Genomic DNA, 14,037 nt, shown 5'->3' on the forward strand with positions numbered 1-14,037 from the left:
ACGCCATTTTTCAGCACGTGATAGCTATACGTGGCAGTCAGTTTACCTGGAGGTGGAGGAACCAAGGAAAAACCAAAGACCCACGGGAAGCTACTGGCGAGCTTTCTCACATAGCCCAATTGATCGAGGCCGAGGCTCGAACCCACGAGGAAATAGGTAGGATTGTAATGGTGCAAAATATTTGTAGATGTTTTGTCGCAACATATTTTGTCGTGGTCAGCGTGACACGGAATCATTAAAATTGACGCATTGACTAGGCTTGCAATAAGTTACTGCCCTGCAAAGGATGGGATATGCTCTGTCTGGGGGCATGATTGAATTTTAATTAGAGTCCGTTTGGATAACGGCAGACAGATATAAGAGAAAATGTTAGCATAAGGTCACGTAGAGGAAAATGACAAAGTTGAGACAAACAGGAAACAATCATTGTGACAATAGGTGTCATAAAATTAAATTTTCAGGAATAGTTATTAGTAAAGGCGGACTAGAGACAATTATTCTGACTTCGATGGGAGTGTTATAATTTTGGCTGTTGGAGAAAGTTAAACCTGATTGACTAAGCTAGACGAGGAGGGGGTGTTTCCAAGCCGAAATTCAGCGTTGTAAGTAATTTCCCTTGCGAAATTCTTCAGTTCAAGTTTTTCTGCCGAAAGGGAAGTCTGATGGACTCTGAGCAAATAATTTGTATCGTTAAATAAATCGTCCAAGGGACGGGGTCTGGAAGAATCTGAGAGACCCAGAACCAGATAAAGAGGAATATTTGATTATGTAGAAAGAGCGAGTCTCGAAAAGACAGAAAGTGGAAAAAAGTGTTCCATACGTGCACCACGTAGTTGGAAAAGACAGCAGACAGCCAATTTATGGTTGATAACCGGAAGAGGCTGGAGAGATAGAGAGAAAAGGAAAAGGAGTACGGAAACTGAGCTGCCACCGACATTGAATTTGAGATGACCGGAAGCTACAAGGCTATGCCCACAAGCTGAACAAAATAAGTTCGATCATCATTCACTCGATTATGTGATGACGTTTGTTTAATCAGAATAATAAAACGGCTAATTGCATTTCGTATAAATTTTGTAATTCTGTTTCTGAGAGAAAGTGTACCATTTAAATGTCGTATTCAATCTCATTTTTTAAGTAATTGATTAAATTGTTATATTTTACATACAGGGGCTCATGTTGTTTTATTCATTATCTATGCTCAGATCTCTGTTATTCAATGCATTAATTTCATATTGTATTTTATTGTTTGCTCGATCCGGAAAATAACACTGTGATCGATATAGCGATAAGCAAAGCATGATAATAGGTGGAAAATCGTATCACTCTTCTCTACATAGCAGCCACTTCATCTGGTGGAGGACGAGCCCGGGAAAACCCCGGGAAGAACCACCGACCCATGGTAGACTATAGGCGAGCTTTCTCACATACCCACATTGGCCGAGCCCGAGACTCAAACACACGCAGAAAGAGGTGTAATGCAAGTGCCTTAGACCACACAACCACCCGGGGCCCCTATTAATAAATGTTCGCACGCCATGAGAATGCTTTTTTTATTGGATGGTCTGAGTTTGGAAATAAATCAGCTGAGAACTATTTACAACTCAGCTGAATTTTGTTCATTTTCGCAGATTTTGCTCATAATAAAGGTTATTGGATATCTTGATGATATAAACCTATTTACTAAAGTTGATAAAATCCAGTCAGAAATATCAACCAGAGTGCCAGCAATATAAGCCAATCAGACGCAAGGTCCCCTCATCAGTATGCCTTGATTTATTCGTGCATGTGCCCATCCAAGACCTTGTTGATTTAATTCTCTGTACCACGTTTACACTAAACCGGGTCATAAATACACGTGATGACAAGTTCCGCCAATCAGATACAAGGTCACATCGTCAATATGCGTGGATCTCTCATGTTATGTGCATCTCTTGGTTATCGTGAAGTCAGGGCCCAGCTACATGGAATGAATTGTCCGTAGATCTTAACACAGGAATACTGTGATCTCATACAAGAGTGCTCTTAAAAATCACCCATTTCGACTAGAAGAAGAGACTTCAAGACTTAGTAATGTTGACTTCCTTAATTATTGTCAGCATGTTTTTCTTTTTATAATTTCATTTTAATTGTTTCGTAATTTTATAATTGTGTATGTTTTAATCTTATCTAATATTATAAGGAGCTTTTTGATATTAGTATATTCACCTAGTCAAAATCAGATCAGAAAGATGGCTTTCATAGTGTTTTCATTCTCAGCCAATCACTACCAAGATGACCTCATTAGTATGCATGCATCTCACTCATTTAGAACTCATCCGATATGTCGATGTTGATGTTATAAACCTATAATCCAAATTATGGTCAAAATCGTAAAAAATCGTGTCCTCCAGAATGGTAACAAACAAATATTGACAGATGGATGACCGATGACGGACACAGGGCAATACCATAAACTCACTTGGTCTTAAAGCCAGATGAGCTCATAAAAATGATCGTGACTCTGACTGTACTAATCAGACAGATTATATATTTTGCACTTCACAATGTTTTGTCATGATACAAAAACATGCGAAGATTCATGACGATTTCTCACAGAAATCAGGAGATATTAAGTAAACAAATGTGCGACAAGCTGACCCAAAGATGTCTCCCTTACCTCTTCTCTTTGGCCCCCTTATATTTGATGGCGGCATAATAAGGGTGATATTGACATTACTTACTGCTGATGGCACTTTGCAATGGCTTGGTCTGTTCTGTCATTGCTTGGTCACCAGCTGTAATCCTAACCATAGCTTTACATGGAGGTAGGCTATAAAAGATGATGATTACTTACTGCTGATGGCACTTTGCAATGGCTTCATCTGAGATATCCTTCAGATTAAGTAACTTTGTTCCTCGCCACACTCCATCTGTTAACAAAAGTCCACAACTACATTACAAACGTCTTATAATCTTATAAATCATTTATGTTTTATGTATATATATATGCAAATACAATCATCTGGTGAGAAAGAATTCTTAACATGTTTTTATACTTATTAACTGATTTATTCAAAACTCGAGTAATGATAAATGTTCTATCATTTGCAATCGTTTAAGTTAAGAGGTAAAGTTAATTGTAAGAAAGAAAAGTTCAATATTGTTGGACTACCAGATAATATCACGACTCCTACGTACATCGTGACGCCACTACAATTTTTCAAGGAGGTGGATATACAGTGTTACTCATGTCTGTTTGTCTGTCTGGTCTCATCTGCCCATCAATCACGAAGTTTTGTTTCCACCCAATAACTTTCAAAGGATTTAAGGGCGTGACACTTTATGTTTCCAAAAACCTAGGTCAAGTTTAATCTTGAATTTTTTTTTTTGGGGTGGGGTGGGTGGGTGGGTGGGGGGGCAAAATTAGACTTACAGTTATGGGTCCTGTGTATACAAATGGCTTGATGCGACCTGATTTCGTAAGAGGAGACTAATGAAGGATGCTTCAGTAGAGAAAGTCTTGGAATATATATATATATATATATATATATATATATATATATATATATATATATATATATATATATATATGACTTTATTTTAACTATTTGACCTTTTGCATTATTCTTTTTTGTATGCTTGTTTAGGGTTACAGACCTGAAATTGGTCATTTTACTAGTGAACGAGAACTTAATGCAAACAGAATACAAAATAAACGTACGCAGAATGCAGAATAAACGCAAATGAAATGCAGAATGAACACAAACAACATGATAAATTAACTTGAAGGAAACGGAGAACGCAATTGCAAAACGCGGAGGACAGAGCGATAGGTGAGAAATGAACCACGAATGCATTCTATGAATAATCTTGTGTGTCTCTTTGCCTGCATTTCAGACTGTCGTTAAATTTCCAAGATGGAAAGTACTTTATAATCAGGGAGGACGAACCCTAGAAAGTCCAGGAAAGAAGAAACAAACCCACTTGAAGCTGCATGCAAATTTCTTACATACCCACACTGGCCGAGCCCGAGACTCGAACCCACGCAGACAGAAGTGAGATGGTAGTGATCGGTAAAGGCGGGCGCTTTAGACCACTCGGCCACCAGAGATCCCAAAAAGTTAATTCAACACATCATCTCTGGTAGTTAAATCCATAATTCTTATTTTGAAAGAAGCGAAAAAAGAAATAAAATTTGCTGAAAATTCTTCTACACATTTATTGCACACACACACACACACACATATATATATATATATATATATATATATATATATATATATATATATATATATATATATATATATATATATATATATATATATATATATATATATATATATATATATATACATACATACATACCCCCAGACAGAAAGGAAAGTGCTATCCCTGGATTCCTATAGAAGAATGCTTGATAATAGTAGGCAGAATTACTATTTTAATACAAATAATACTATCATACAGGTTAGATAATTTTTAAGCATATATATATATATATATATATATATATATATATATATATATATATATATATATATATATATATATATATATATATATATATGATTGACAGAGAGGTTACTAATGAAATTAACTTCTCGTTAATCCTTATTGCGTAGGTAGCCGAAGTGATCCGAACTGCAACTCTAGATTTGCATATGAGGTTGACAACGAAGTTGCAAATGTGCGAGCGCGAGTAAATTATTATCGTCAGGATGACCCAACATGACCTTTCTCGCTGTTCGAATGAGCTAATCAAACATTATCTTCCAATCACAGTCACAAATCAATCGATAGAACGGGCACTTTTAATAATCTGAAGACGATTTTGTTGTCATTGAAAAACGAGGAAATCTCAGCACATGCAGTCACAGTTGATATAGACGGAACGGTATGTCACCAGTGGCTTGCAACAATACATGTTAGGCGGGACACATATGTAGTTTCAAAGTAAAATTATTAACGACTTGAAATAAGACATGCATTCTTCCAGGTGTACTGAAATTAAGATGGCCTACAAATACTTTTCTTTTGTAAACAGTCAAATTAATTTGCCATCTGATTTTGGACTCTTTTAAGATTTAGATTTTGTAACCGATTCAAATGCTTGAAAGACCTGCTATGATTTCCTCAATATGGTTGATTAAATATAACAAGAACCTTGGAAATATAATCGGTTACGATGGTCATCTTTATCCTTTGTTTGCAAAAATATTTGTGAGCATTGTTTCGAAAAATTGGATGAGAAAAAAAAACGTTTATATAAAGAAAGATGTGTAACGGAAAATTCCACATTGCACCCCGTCTCTGTTACACCCACTAATCAATCATTTTTTTATTGGGCTACTTTTGGTGACTAACTGGAAAATTCTAGTGTCAACGATTAAAACAATCAGGATGATATCCTAGCACAATCGCTGAAGCTCAACGATAACACGTTGCCTATTATTGTTTATGGCTGAATATATCCTTCACTGTGAAACAAAAGCTCCTGTTCAAAGAGGCAATTATCTCAAACTGATAACAGATCCATCTGGAATCACGGGCAAGAAATAGTTCCTACGAAACCAGTTTTTCCAAGTCCATGTGAAATTATAGATTATATATACTTGCACCAGTTGGTCCAACGATTACGATGCTGCAAACCAAATGAACCTCCTGTTTAGCAATATTTCCCAGACACTTGATAGGTCTAATTTTACAGATTCTAACACAGATAAAGTTACTGCCTTTATAAATGCTTGATCATGTTAGTTGCAATAGATCCCAGTTTATATTGTCTTACACTGTTTATATTATCACTTAAATATACACTACAAATTGAGCTGGTTCGGCTTGAATTCACCCCAAAATTCTGAACGTTTCGATTGTGTCAATCTACAATTTATTGAAACAAATGCAGAATATAGTGTCATTTTCGATAAATCCCATAGTCACTGAAATTACCTAAAGTTTTCGAAAGGAAAATGAATTGAAATACCTATCTCACTATGAAGCCCTATCTATTCTACCTGTACTCTAAACAAAAGTATTGTAAAACATGTCAGCAGCATCTTTTCGGATCTCTTTACAAGTATCAACTCCTTCATACGCCACACTCGGGTTTCTAAAGAAAAAACAAAACATTTTATGCCAAACTGCCTCGAGAAACTTAAATTTACAGACAAGTGGTTATTAGCAGACGAGTCCAGTTAACTTACTGGCGAAATCTTCATTGATTTTTTTTTAATAAAAAAAGCATTCGATTTGCTTGACCATTCGACGCTCATTACATCTTATCTCATTAACAGATTACATGTTGTTTGTACGGGGAAATATAATTTTGATTCAAATCATAATCAAAACAGAAAGTATATCAGGCCATCTATAACGTAACGTGTGACAATCAGAACATTGCATATTCGATATAGAGCCATATATTTACTTCTCACTGAAAATGGCTCAGTCTTGTCTAGTGTTAAAGGAAACAAATTCTTGATATATGCATTGATTAATACCACAATTAGGATTCATATATCGATTGCCTATGTGCAATGTTCGTCAAAAGAATTACTCTTTTAAATTTACTGTGAAACTGTCTACCTCCCCAGTGGCTTGAATTTATTTTTCTTTCTGGATATATACTGCCACGGAGAGACTAAAGTTGTATCATATGGGGAAACACGTGAAATTATAATCTATCAAAAACTGATAAACTCCAGAAAAAGCAAGCACGAATAATTCTTTCCCATTCCAACTCCTTCGGATGTTTGATTCCTTTTTCTGAAATAGTTCTGATCTTGTAGAGCAGAATGGAAAGTACGAGGAAAAAGTTTTTTTTTTTTTTTTTTTTTTAATATTGAGCAGAGACCGTAATAATAAAGATAGGATTCTGTAATGCTGTATAAAGATAATAATTTTCATCCTTTAATCTCGAATGGCTTGAAAGTGTGAAAGAAACTTAAAATGTTGAGACATGACCTTGACCTTGAATATAAGATCCTGTGTAGCATGTGACTTACAAGTATCCGAAATTTGATTCGTTAATCCCAAATGCTGATACATAAGTATCCCAAGTATAATTTCTTAATCCCAAATGACCTTAAAGTTAGAGTGGAAAGGAAAGTGTGTTAGAAGACTTGAAATACTGCGCCGTGACTTTTACCTTAATGACAGGACACCAAGTGAGGAACTCGACGCGCGAGCATTAAAAGTTTCATCCTTTGATCTGAAGAAGTTAAACGTTAAAGCGGAAAACAAAAAATGACGGATGGACGGACGGAATCGTGGATACTATGTCCCCCATTTTTCGCGCAAAGTCGGCGGACAAAAGAAAATAATATGCCTTTAGGATTGATAGTTCGTCAAAATTAGACTGCATGCAAAATTAATGAAAACATGTTCCATTTAATACAATGGAGATTCATACCTGCCGTTAGCAAGAACCTGCACTTAGCATTCTGGATTCTGTCAGCTAGTGATTCTGGTGAAAAACCAGCAAACTACCAAACAAAGAAAGCAAATTTTTGAGTACATAATATTTCTTCGAGAATACTTATCCGATTGCATTAACGTTAGCTGGATATAGGCCTACTACCTTCCGAATCCAGCCCTGGCAAAATGACGAAAACTCGTCTCTTCTAGCTCATACTAAGGGCCATAACTCTTGCCTATAACTAGCCTCGCCATCTCCAGGTGTCGCTAGTTTTTAAAATGGTTGATATAAAAACGAGGATTCTCAATACGTTCTCCGATCACATTAACATCAGAAGAATATGTGTGTGTGTGTGTGTGTGTGTGTGTGTGTGTGTGTGTGTGTGTGTGTGTGTGTTGTAATTTTAACGTAGTCGTAACAGTTTTATAGTCATATCGCTACTACGTCTGCAGTGTGGCAGTTTAAAGTGATGTCGTGCACTTAGGCATCCCTTGGGCATCATGCCGCATACATATAGCATCCTGTCCTACCCAGTCACATTATCCTGACACCAGGCCGACCAGTCCTAACACTAACCTCTTAATTCTTGGAACCAATCGAGGCAGCTGCTAGTACCATTATTTATAATTCTCTGGTATGACTCAGCGGGGTTCTGCACACTCACTTTGTGTATTAGCAGGGTCTGCCTCCATATCCGGATAAACCATCCCCGTCGGCATCGATGGTGTATTTCTATCATCTCTATATATGTCACGATAACTTCCTGGCGGGTAAGCTGTGAACATAAGATAAGTCGACGTCGGCTCTGACAGACGAATTGTTGTACCGGCTGGTTTGCAGGGATAATAATCAGGACTCAGCAGGCCGTGCTGAAGAAGGTGCAGCGGTACTGGTTGAGCTGTGGTCATGGCTAGATGGACGGATATATCACTAAAATTCACGTCAAGGTAAGTTTGTGATGTCGAAGGCCCGGCCAGACGGACTGATTCATCACTAAGATCCCGCTAGTTGTAGAGAGATGGAGCCGTATGCACGACTAAACCGACGTATATATCAGTAAGATCCCATTACTAATATGGCTCCGCTAGTTAGAAGGCCAGGACGGCTCCTAACAGCGACACCGTAGTACAGCATGGATTCGTATTAAAAAAACCTCATGTGCCCGGACTTACCGGTTCGTAGGTCAAAATCAGATATGCGGGGGTAATTGTGCCCACTGGACTGTCTATAAATGACGGGGTTTGCACTTCCCATTTGTCCGAATTACACGTGGAAGCAAAATAGAGGGATTAAGGGGCAAAATTGGCCGGAATTTATTAACTTCATTGTCATCTCATGTGTTAGTTAGTCGACGCTTCTGTAAATCGATGGATGTCATGGATTGTTGTGGCGGCAAAACCGCAGCGTTTTGCTCCCTCATTACCACAGATGTGATAGTGGCTGTTGGTTGTGTACGTTGCACTATGGGAATGGGGTCAGCTATGTTCACCACAAGGCCTGCAAGAGAATCTGTCTTAGGATGAACACTTAATACGTCTGTTTTTTTCTTTTCTTTGTTTTTGACCGACTTCTGCAAAATAGAGGATCACGCATTTTTTGACCTTATGACGCAAATACAGCATGGTAAAGACGAAGTACATTTACTACATGCAATGCAAAGACAAAATATCGTGAAAAAACGGATAAATGAAGAAAACATCGTGGTAATAAGTCCCTAAAACATCACCCAGTGCGCGCGAAAACGTGAATCACAACATGCACGAACGATAGTATGATATACACACATAATCTATGTGAATGTGACAAATTAAGGAAATGATTAAAAAAAATTTTTTTTTAAAGTGATGTATACCACCTGTTGAAGAATGGTTATATACAATATAAATCCAAATTCTTGGATTTGGTGGCTTAAATTCAAATCGATATTAGCATGGATCTTCATGAGGTGTCTCGTAAGGTGTTGATTGTATGACAGCGAAGCTTTAAAAATAGCGACGCGTGGTGGCGGCAAGGGGAGGTAATGGGCAAGAGTTAATGATCTTTGTCTATATGATATAAACAAAAAAGATGATTTGTTTTCCTTTCGTATTCGTGAAGTAGCAAGCGTATATCCGCTTTAAATTATTGTGGCAGAGGAACGTATGCAAATGAAAAATACTAGAAAAGCGGCATTAAATAATGAAAATACTGAGCAATCACTGTCTAAAGAAGGCACCTTCGTCTTTAAATTGTCAATAAATTCAAACAACCCGAAATGCATCAACGGAGCAACAATTGGGAATAAAAGTTAATTGAATAACTAATAATGCTGTTTATTTAGGACTAATATCTTTCAATATTCAGTATTATTCAGATGATTTGGCCAATACAACATTTTGCACGTAACGGTGGCAATGAGGCTATAACGAAACGAATCTGTCTAGTCACTTTTGGTACTGCAGATTTGAGGCGGCTAAACTGATTACAAATTATGCAATGACTTCAAATATATGTATCATACATGTCTGATTACAAGTTACGTTAGAACATTAAAACATCATTTTAAATTTCACGTGACTACGATTAATGAATGCAAGTAACTCAGGTTTATAACAAACTTGAGAAGTAACTACATCACTACAGATGCATAATAGAGGACAATTGTTTCATTATCCATTGCCTTAATTAAAAATTGGTTAGGATTGCCTAATTAAACATTGGCTAGGATGGTCTAATTAAACATTGGCTAGGATTGCCTAATTAAACATTGGCTAGGATTGCCTATTTAAACATTAGCTAGGATTGCCTAATTAAACATTGGCTAGGATTGCCTAATTAAACATTGGCTAGGATTGTCTGATTAAACATTGGCTAGGATTGCCTAATTAAACATTGGCTAGGATTGCCTAATTAAACACTGGCTAGGATTGCCTAATTAAACATTGGCTAGGATTGTCTAATTAAACATTGGCTAGGATTGCCTAATAAAACATTGGCTAGGATTTGCCTAATTAAACATTGGCTAGGATGGTCTAATTAAACATTGGCTAGGATTGCCTAATTAAACATTGGCTAGGATTGCCTATTTAAACATTAGCTAGGATTGCCTAATTAAACATTGGCTAGGATTGCCTAATTAAACATTGGCTAGGATTGTCTAATTAAACATTGGCTAGGATTGCCTAATTAAACACTGGCTAGGATTGCCTAATTAAACATTGGCTAGGATTGTCTAATTAAACATTGGATAGGATTGCCTAATTAAACATTGGCTAGGATTTGCCTAATTAAACATTGGCTAGGATGGTCTAATTAAACATTTCATAGGATTGCCTAATTAAACATTGGCTAGGAAGATATGCTTTATTTTCATTTTCATGATGAAACCTTCATTTATATTCTCTAACATTTGTCAAACAGTATTCCTATGTGATATATAAAATAAAGTTACCAATCATGGGGAAAATGTAGGGATATGTAGACAAAAACCTAATTACAATTGCCTATTTAAGAAAACTATCACCTAATAAAGTTTTAAAATAGATTGGTTTATAAATAGGACGTTGTGGTATATTACTCTATAGTGGGTTATTTTCACAATATCAGTATTATATATATCTGATCCTAACCTTTTTCACAGTGCTTTAAGCGTTCAATGACAGCTGTCAGATGCTATCATTTGTCTTGTAAATAATTTTTTAATTAAATTCCCTGATTGTTTTTTTTTCTCAAGTAAGACTGATCATGAATAGAGAGAGAGAGAGAGAGAGAGAGAGAGAGAGAGAACAATAACAAACAAACCAAAACAACTTGATCTTTCAGTAAGCGATTGCTTTAAGGTACATCAGACCGCCACCACCACCACAACCACAAAGATGCTCTACTAGGCGTATATTTGGGAATACCTTTTAAAATACGGATCATACAACTAAATTCATGATACAAAATGATGCCAAGTTTCATTAAAGGTATCTCAAAGAGTTCAGCAGATAATGAGTTGGAAAAGGCGCACAAGCTGACTCCAGTATATACCCATTCCATTTTGTTTGCGAGGCGTGTACAAATAATAATGATGAAATGACTTAAACTTATGATATAATTTAGTAGTTGCTTACCACAATGGAATGTACGGCACCAATCCTGGCACATGCCAACATGGCAACCGAGATCTCCAATATCATAGGCATATAGATGGCCACTCGATCACCCTTTTGAACTCCTGAAATTATTAAACGAGTCATTTAAATATAACACGTTCTCATGGTCACGAGACTATACAAATACTCGTACTGAAAGAACGCCATGGTCCATTATTTTCAATTTGTACATAACTTATTGATAGTTCTCTATATAGTAGTCTCATAGTCTCAGTTTGTATGCTCCTGGTGCTATACTCTGTTTCCATGGTAATATAAACAATACTGGACACAGTAAATGTTAAGTAAACTGTATCAAAAGGCACATTTACAGAAGTTGTTTAGATTGTCATGTACGATTTGGGAATAATGCTCAGGTAACTAATGTCTTTATGGATGACAAGTCAGATGGGTTAAAGAAAGCTAAGAGAACAGAGTCATACACATACCACGTGCCGCCATAATGTCTGCTAGGAGACTGAGTTATTTGTCCAGGATTTCCTGTATTGGATATTTAAGAGGTACAATTACACAATATATGCCATCATATTAAATTAGATAAGAAAGTGTGAATAACTGATGAATGACGAACAGCCAAACGGACACACACACTACAAATAATAATACAAGTGAAGAACTGAGAGGTGCTGAAGGCATGTCCTTTGCACTAGTCAACTATTTCTCGCAAATTTCAAAGAGATATCTTTAACAGTATTGGTGTTTGTCTCGTAAATGTAATTGCAGATACTGGATAGATGGATGGACGGACGGACGGACGGACAAACAAACAAACAAAAGCATTACAAATATTAGAGTTGAAGAATTCTGAAAAGAACAAGGTGCACTTGAACTACTAGTATATTATGTGTATCAACTTTTATGAAAAATAAATTTACAGTGTTGGAGATAACTCCTATTCCAGAAAACGCCAGTGATGTTTGGATGCATGAAGAAATGGAAGAAATATTAAAAGTATTGAAAATGAAGACTTTTATATATAGTTGAAGGAACATCTTTACCACTGGTCTAATACGTGTACTAAGTTTCTATATTATGTCTTAAATATTTTTTTTAGAGTTTTTACCTGCCATCGAAAGACTGGATAATTGAAAGATTGACAGAAAAATTTAGAGAAAAAGTAAAAATATTGAAACTGAAAAGATTTGACCACTATTCCAATATGTATCACAGGTTTCCTAAATATATCTTCAGTGGTTTGAGACTTTTGCTTCAGAAACGAAAATGTTTGTGGATGAACCGATACAAGCGTGAAAATATGGCGCAACTATTTATTGATTATGAAATAGCCTTAACTATTTATTGATTATGAAATAGCCTTAACTATTTATTGATTATGAAATAGCCTTATGTCCAGCAGCTGTAGCCTAATTATTGGTTTTGCTAATGAAGCAAACTTAAAGGAGCTTGCCAGACATTTATATCAGAGACGAAACAAAATTTGAGGATTTTGTTCAGTTTAACCTAATTATCAATATTGATAAATGGATAGATTATATTTATTTACCTATTTTTAATAACCCTAGTGAAACCTAAATTTGAATGGAACAGCCAGTTCCAAAACCTTTAAAAAGAATGAGACTTTTAACTGCAAGATAGGCCCATCAACAGTCATATTTTATTTCAATTTTTAAAAATTAACAGGCTAACCACAAAATGACAAATTAAAGTTTCCAAAACAAGCACCATACCACCCCATTATACCTTTATTTTAGATGCTTCCTATCACACGTCTTAAAAAACCAACACCATAAATCCACCACTACGAAACAAAAGAATTAAAACATCAATAACCTCAGCTATTAGGTTCTAACCTCTAGTACAAAAATAATCATTGATAGCTTCGTTACTCCGACATTAAGCAATTAGCACTGAAGTAGAAGATGGAATTGATGAAAATTAAATCATAGCCCGTTTGAGATTACGGTTGAAAAGAAGTCTTGGACGAGATGCCGCTCGTCCTCTTTAATTCAAATACCCTTAAAATCTTAAACCCCTATGTTTGAACAATAGAGAAATACCTTATATGTTCAAACTTATAAAATTTTAGAGCGCGTTTAAACTAAATACGGTATATGAGCTGATCCATGACTCACGATTAGCATACATGATTAATACAGGAAAACCCGGAAGCATAAATAGAATTACAGGTAAACTAAACATACTTCCTTGTGATAATGAACGAAACATGTTTATAACATAAAATTTAGTAAACTAAATTTTAAAAAATTTGAAATATAAAGCTTTAGTTTAGCCTCACATTGGATTTGGCGGATTAGAGGAGAACGATGGAAAAGGTAATCGGTTCCTGGCTGGGTCTGATCAACTCAGTTTGCGCACCCGTGGAGAGCGTTGGGGGTCAGTGATGCTCTTGGAATGGGTATCCCCACCTGATGATGGAACTGGTTGTAGTGCAGAACTGTATTAATATATTGCCATGTCCCAACTAGCGTCTGTCAGAAAGACTAATTGGCAACCTAGAACATAATGGTGACAGCAAAGAGT

General features: G+C 36.1%; 1 protein-coding gene across 3 annotated transcripts in view; it reads right to left on the reverse strand.

The window, feature by feature from the left end:
• Positions 1-14,037, reverse strand: part of LOC149807593 (acetyl-coenzyme A synthetase, cytoplasmic-like) — a 68,331-nt gene that overhangs the window by 39,322 nt on the left and 14,972 nt on the right. For all 3 annotated transcript variants that reach the window (XR_016423024.1, XM_089968571.1, XM_089968584.1), the window contains 3 exons: positions 11,494-11,597; positions 7,394-7,466; positions 2,837-2,912 (listed from right to left, as the gene is read on the reverse strand). Coding sequence is in view for 2 of the 3 variants with exons in the window: in XM_089968571.1 (XP_089824697.1) it covers positions 2,837-2,912; positions 7,394-7,466; positions 11,494-11,597 (253 nt within the window). In the remaining variant the exon portion in view is untranslated. The remainder of the gene's footprint in view (positions 1-2,836; positions 2,913-7,393; positions 7,467-11,493; positions 11,598-14,037) is intronic.

The sequence above is a fragment of the Sinohyriopsis cumingii genome, chromosome 1, assembly GCF_028554795.1.
Source record: "Sinohyriopsis cumingii isolate HCF-2022 chromosome 1, ASM2855479v2, whole genome shotgun sequence".
Taxonomy (NCBI): domain Eukaryota; kingdom Metazoa; phylum Mollusca; class Bivalvia; order Unionida; family Unionidae; genus Sinohyriopsis; species Sinohyriopsis cumingii.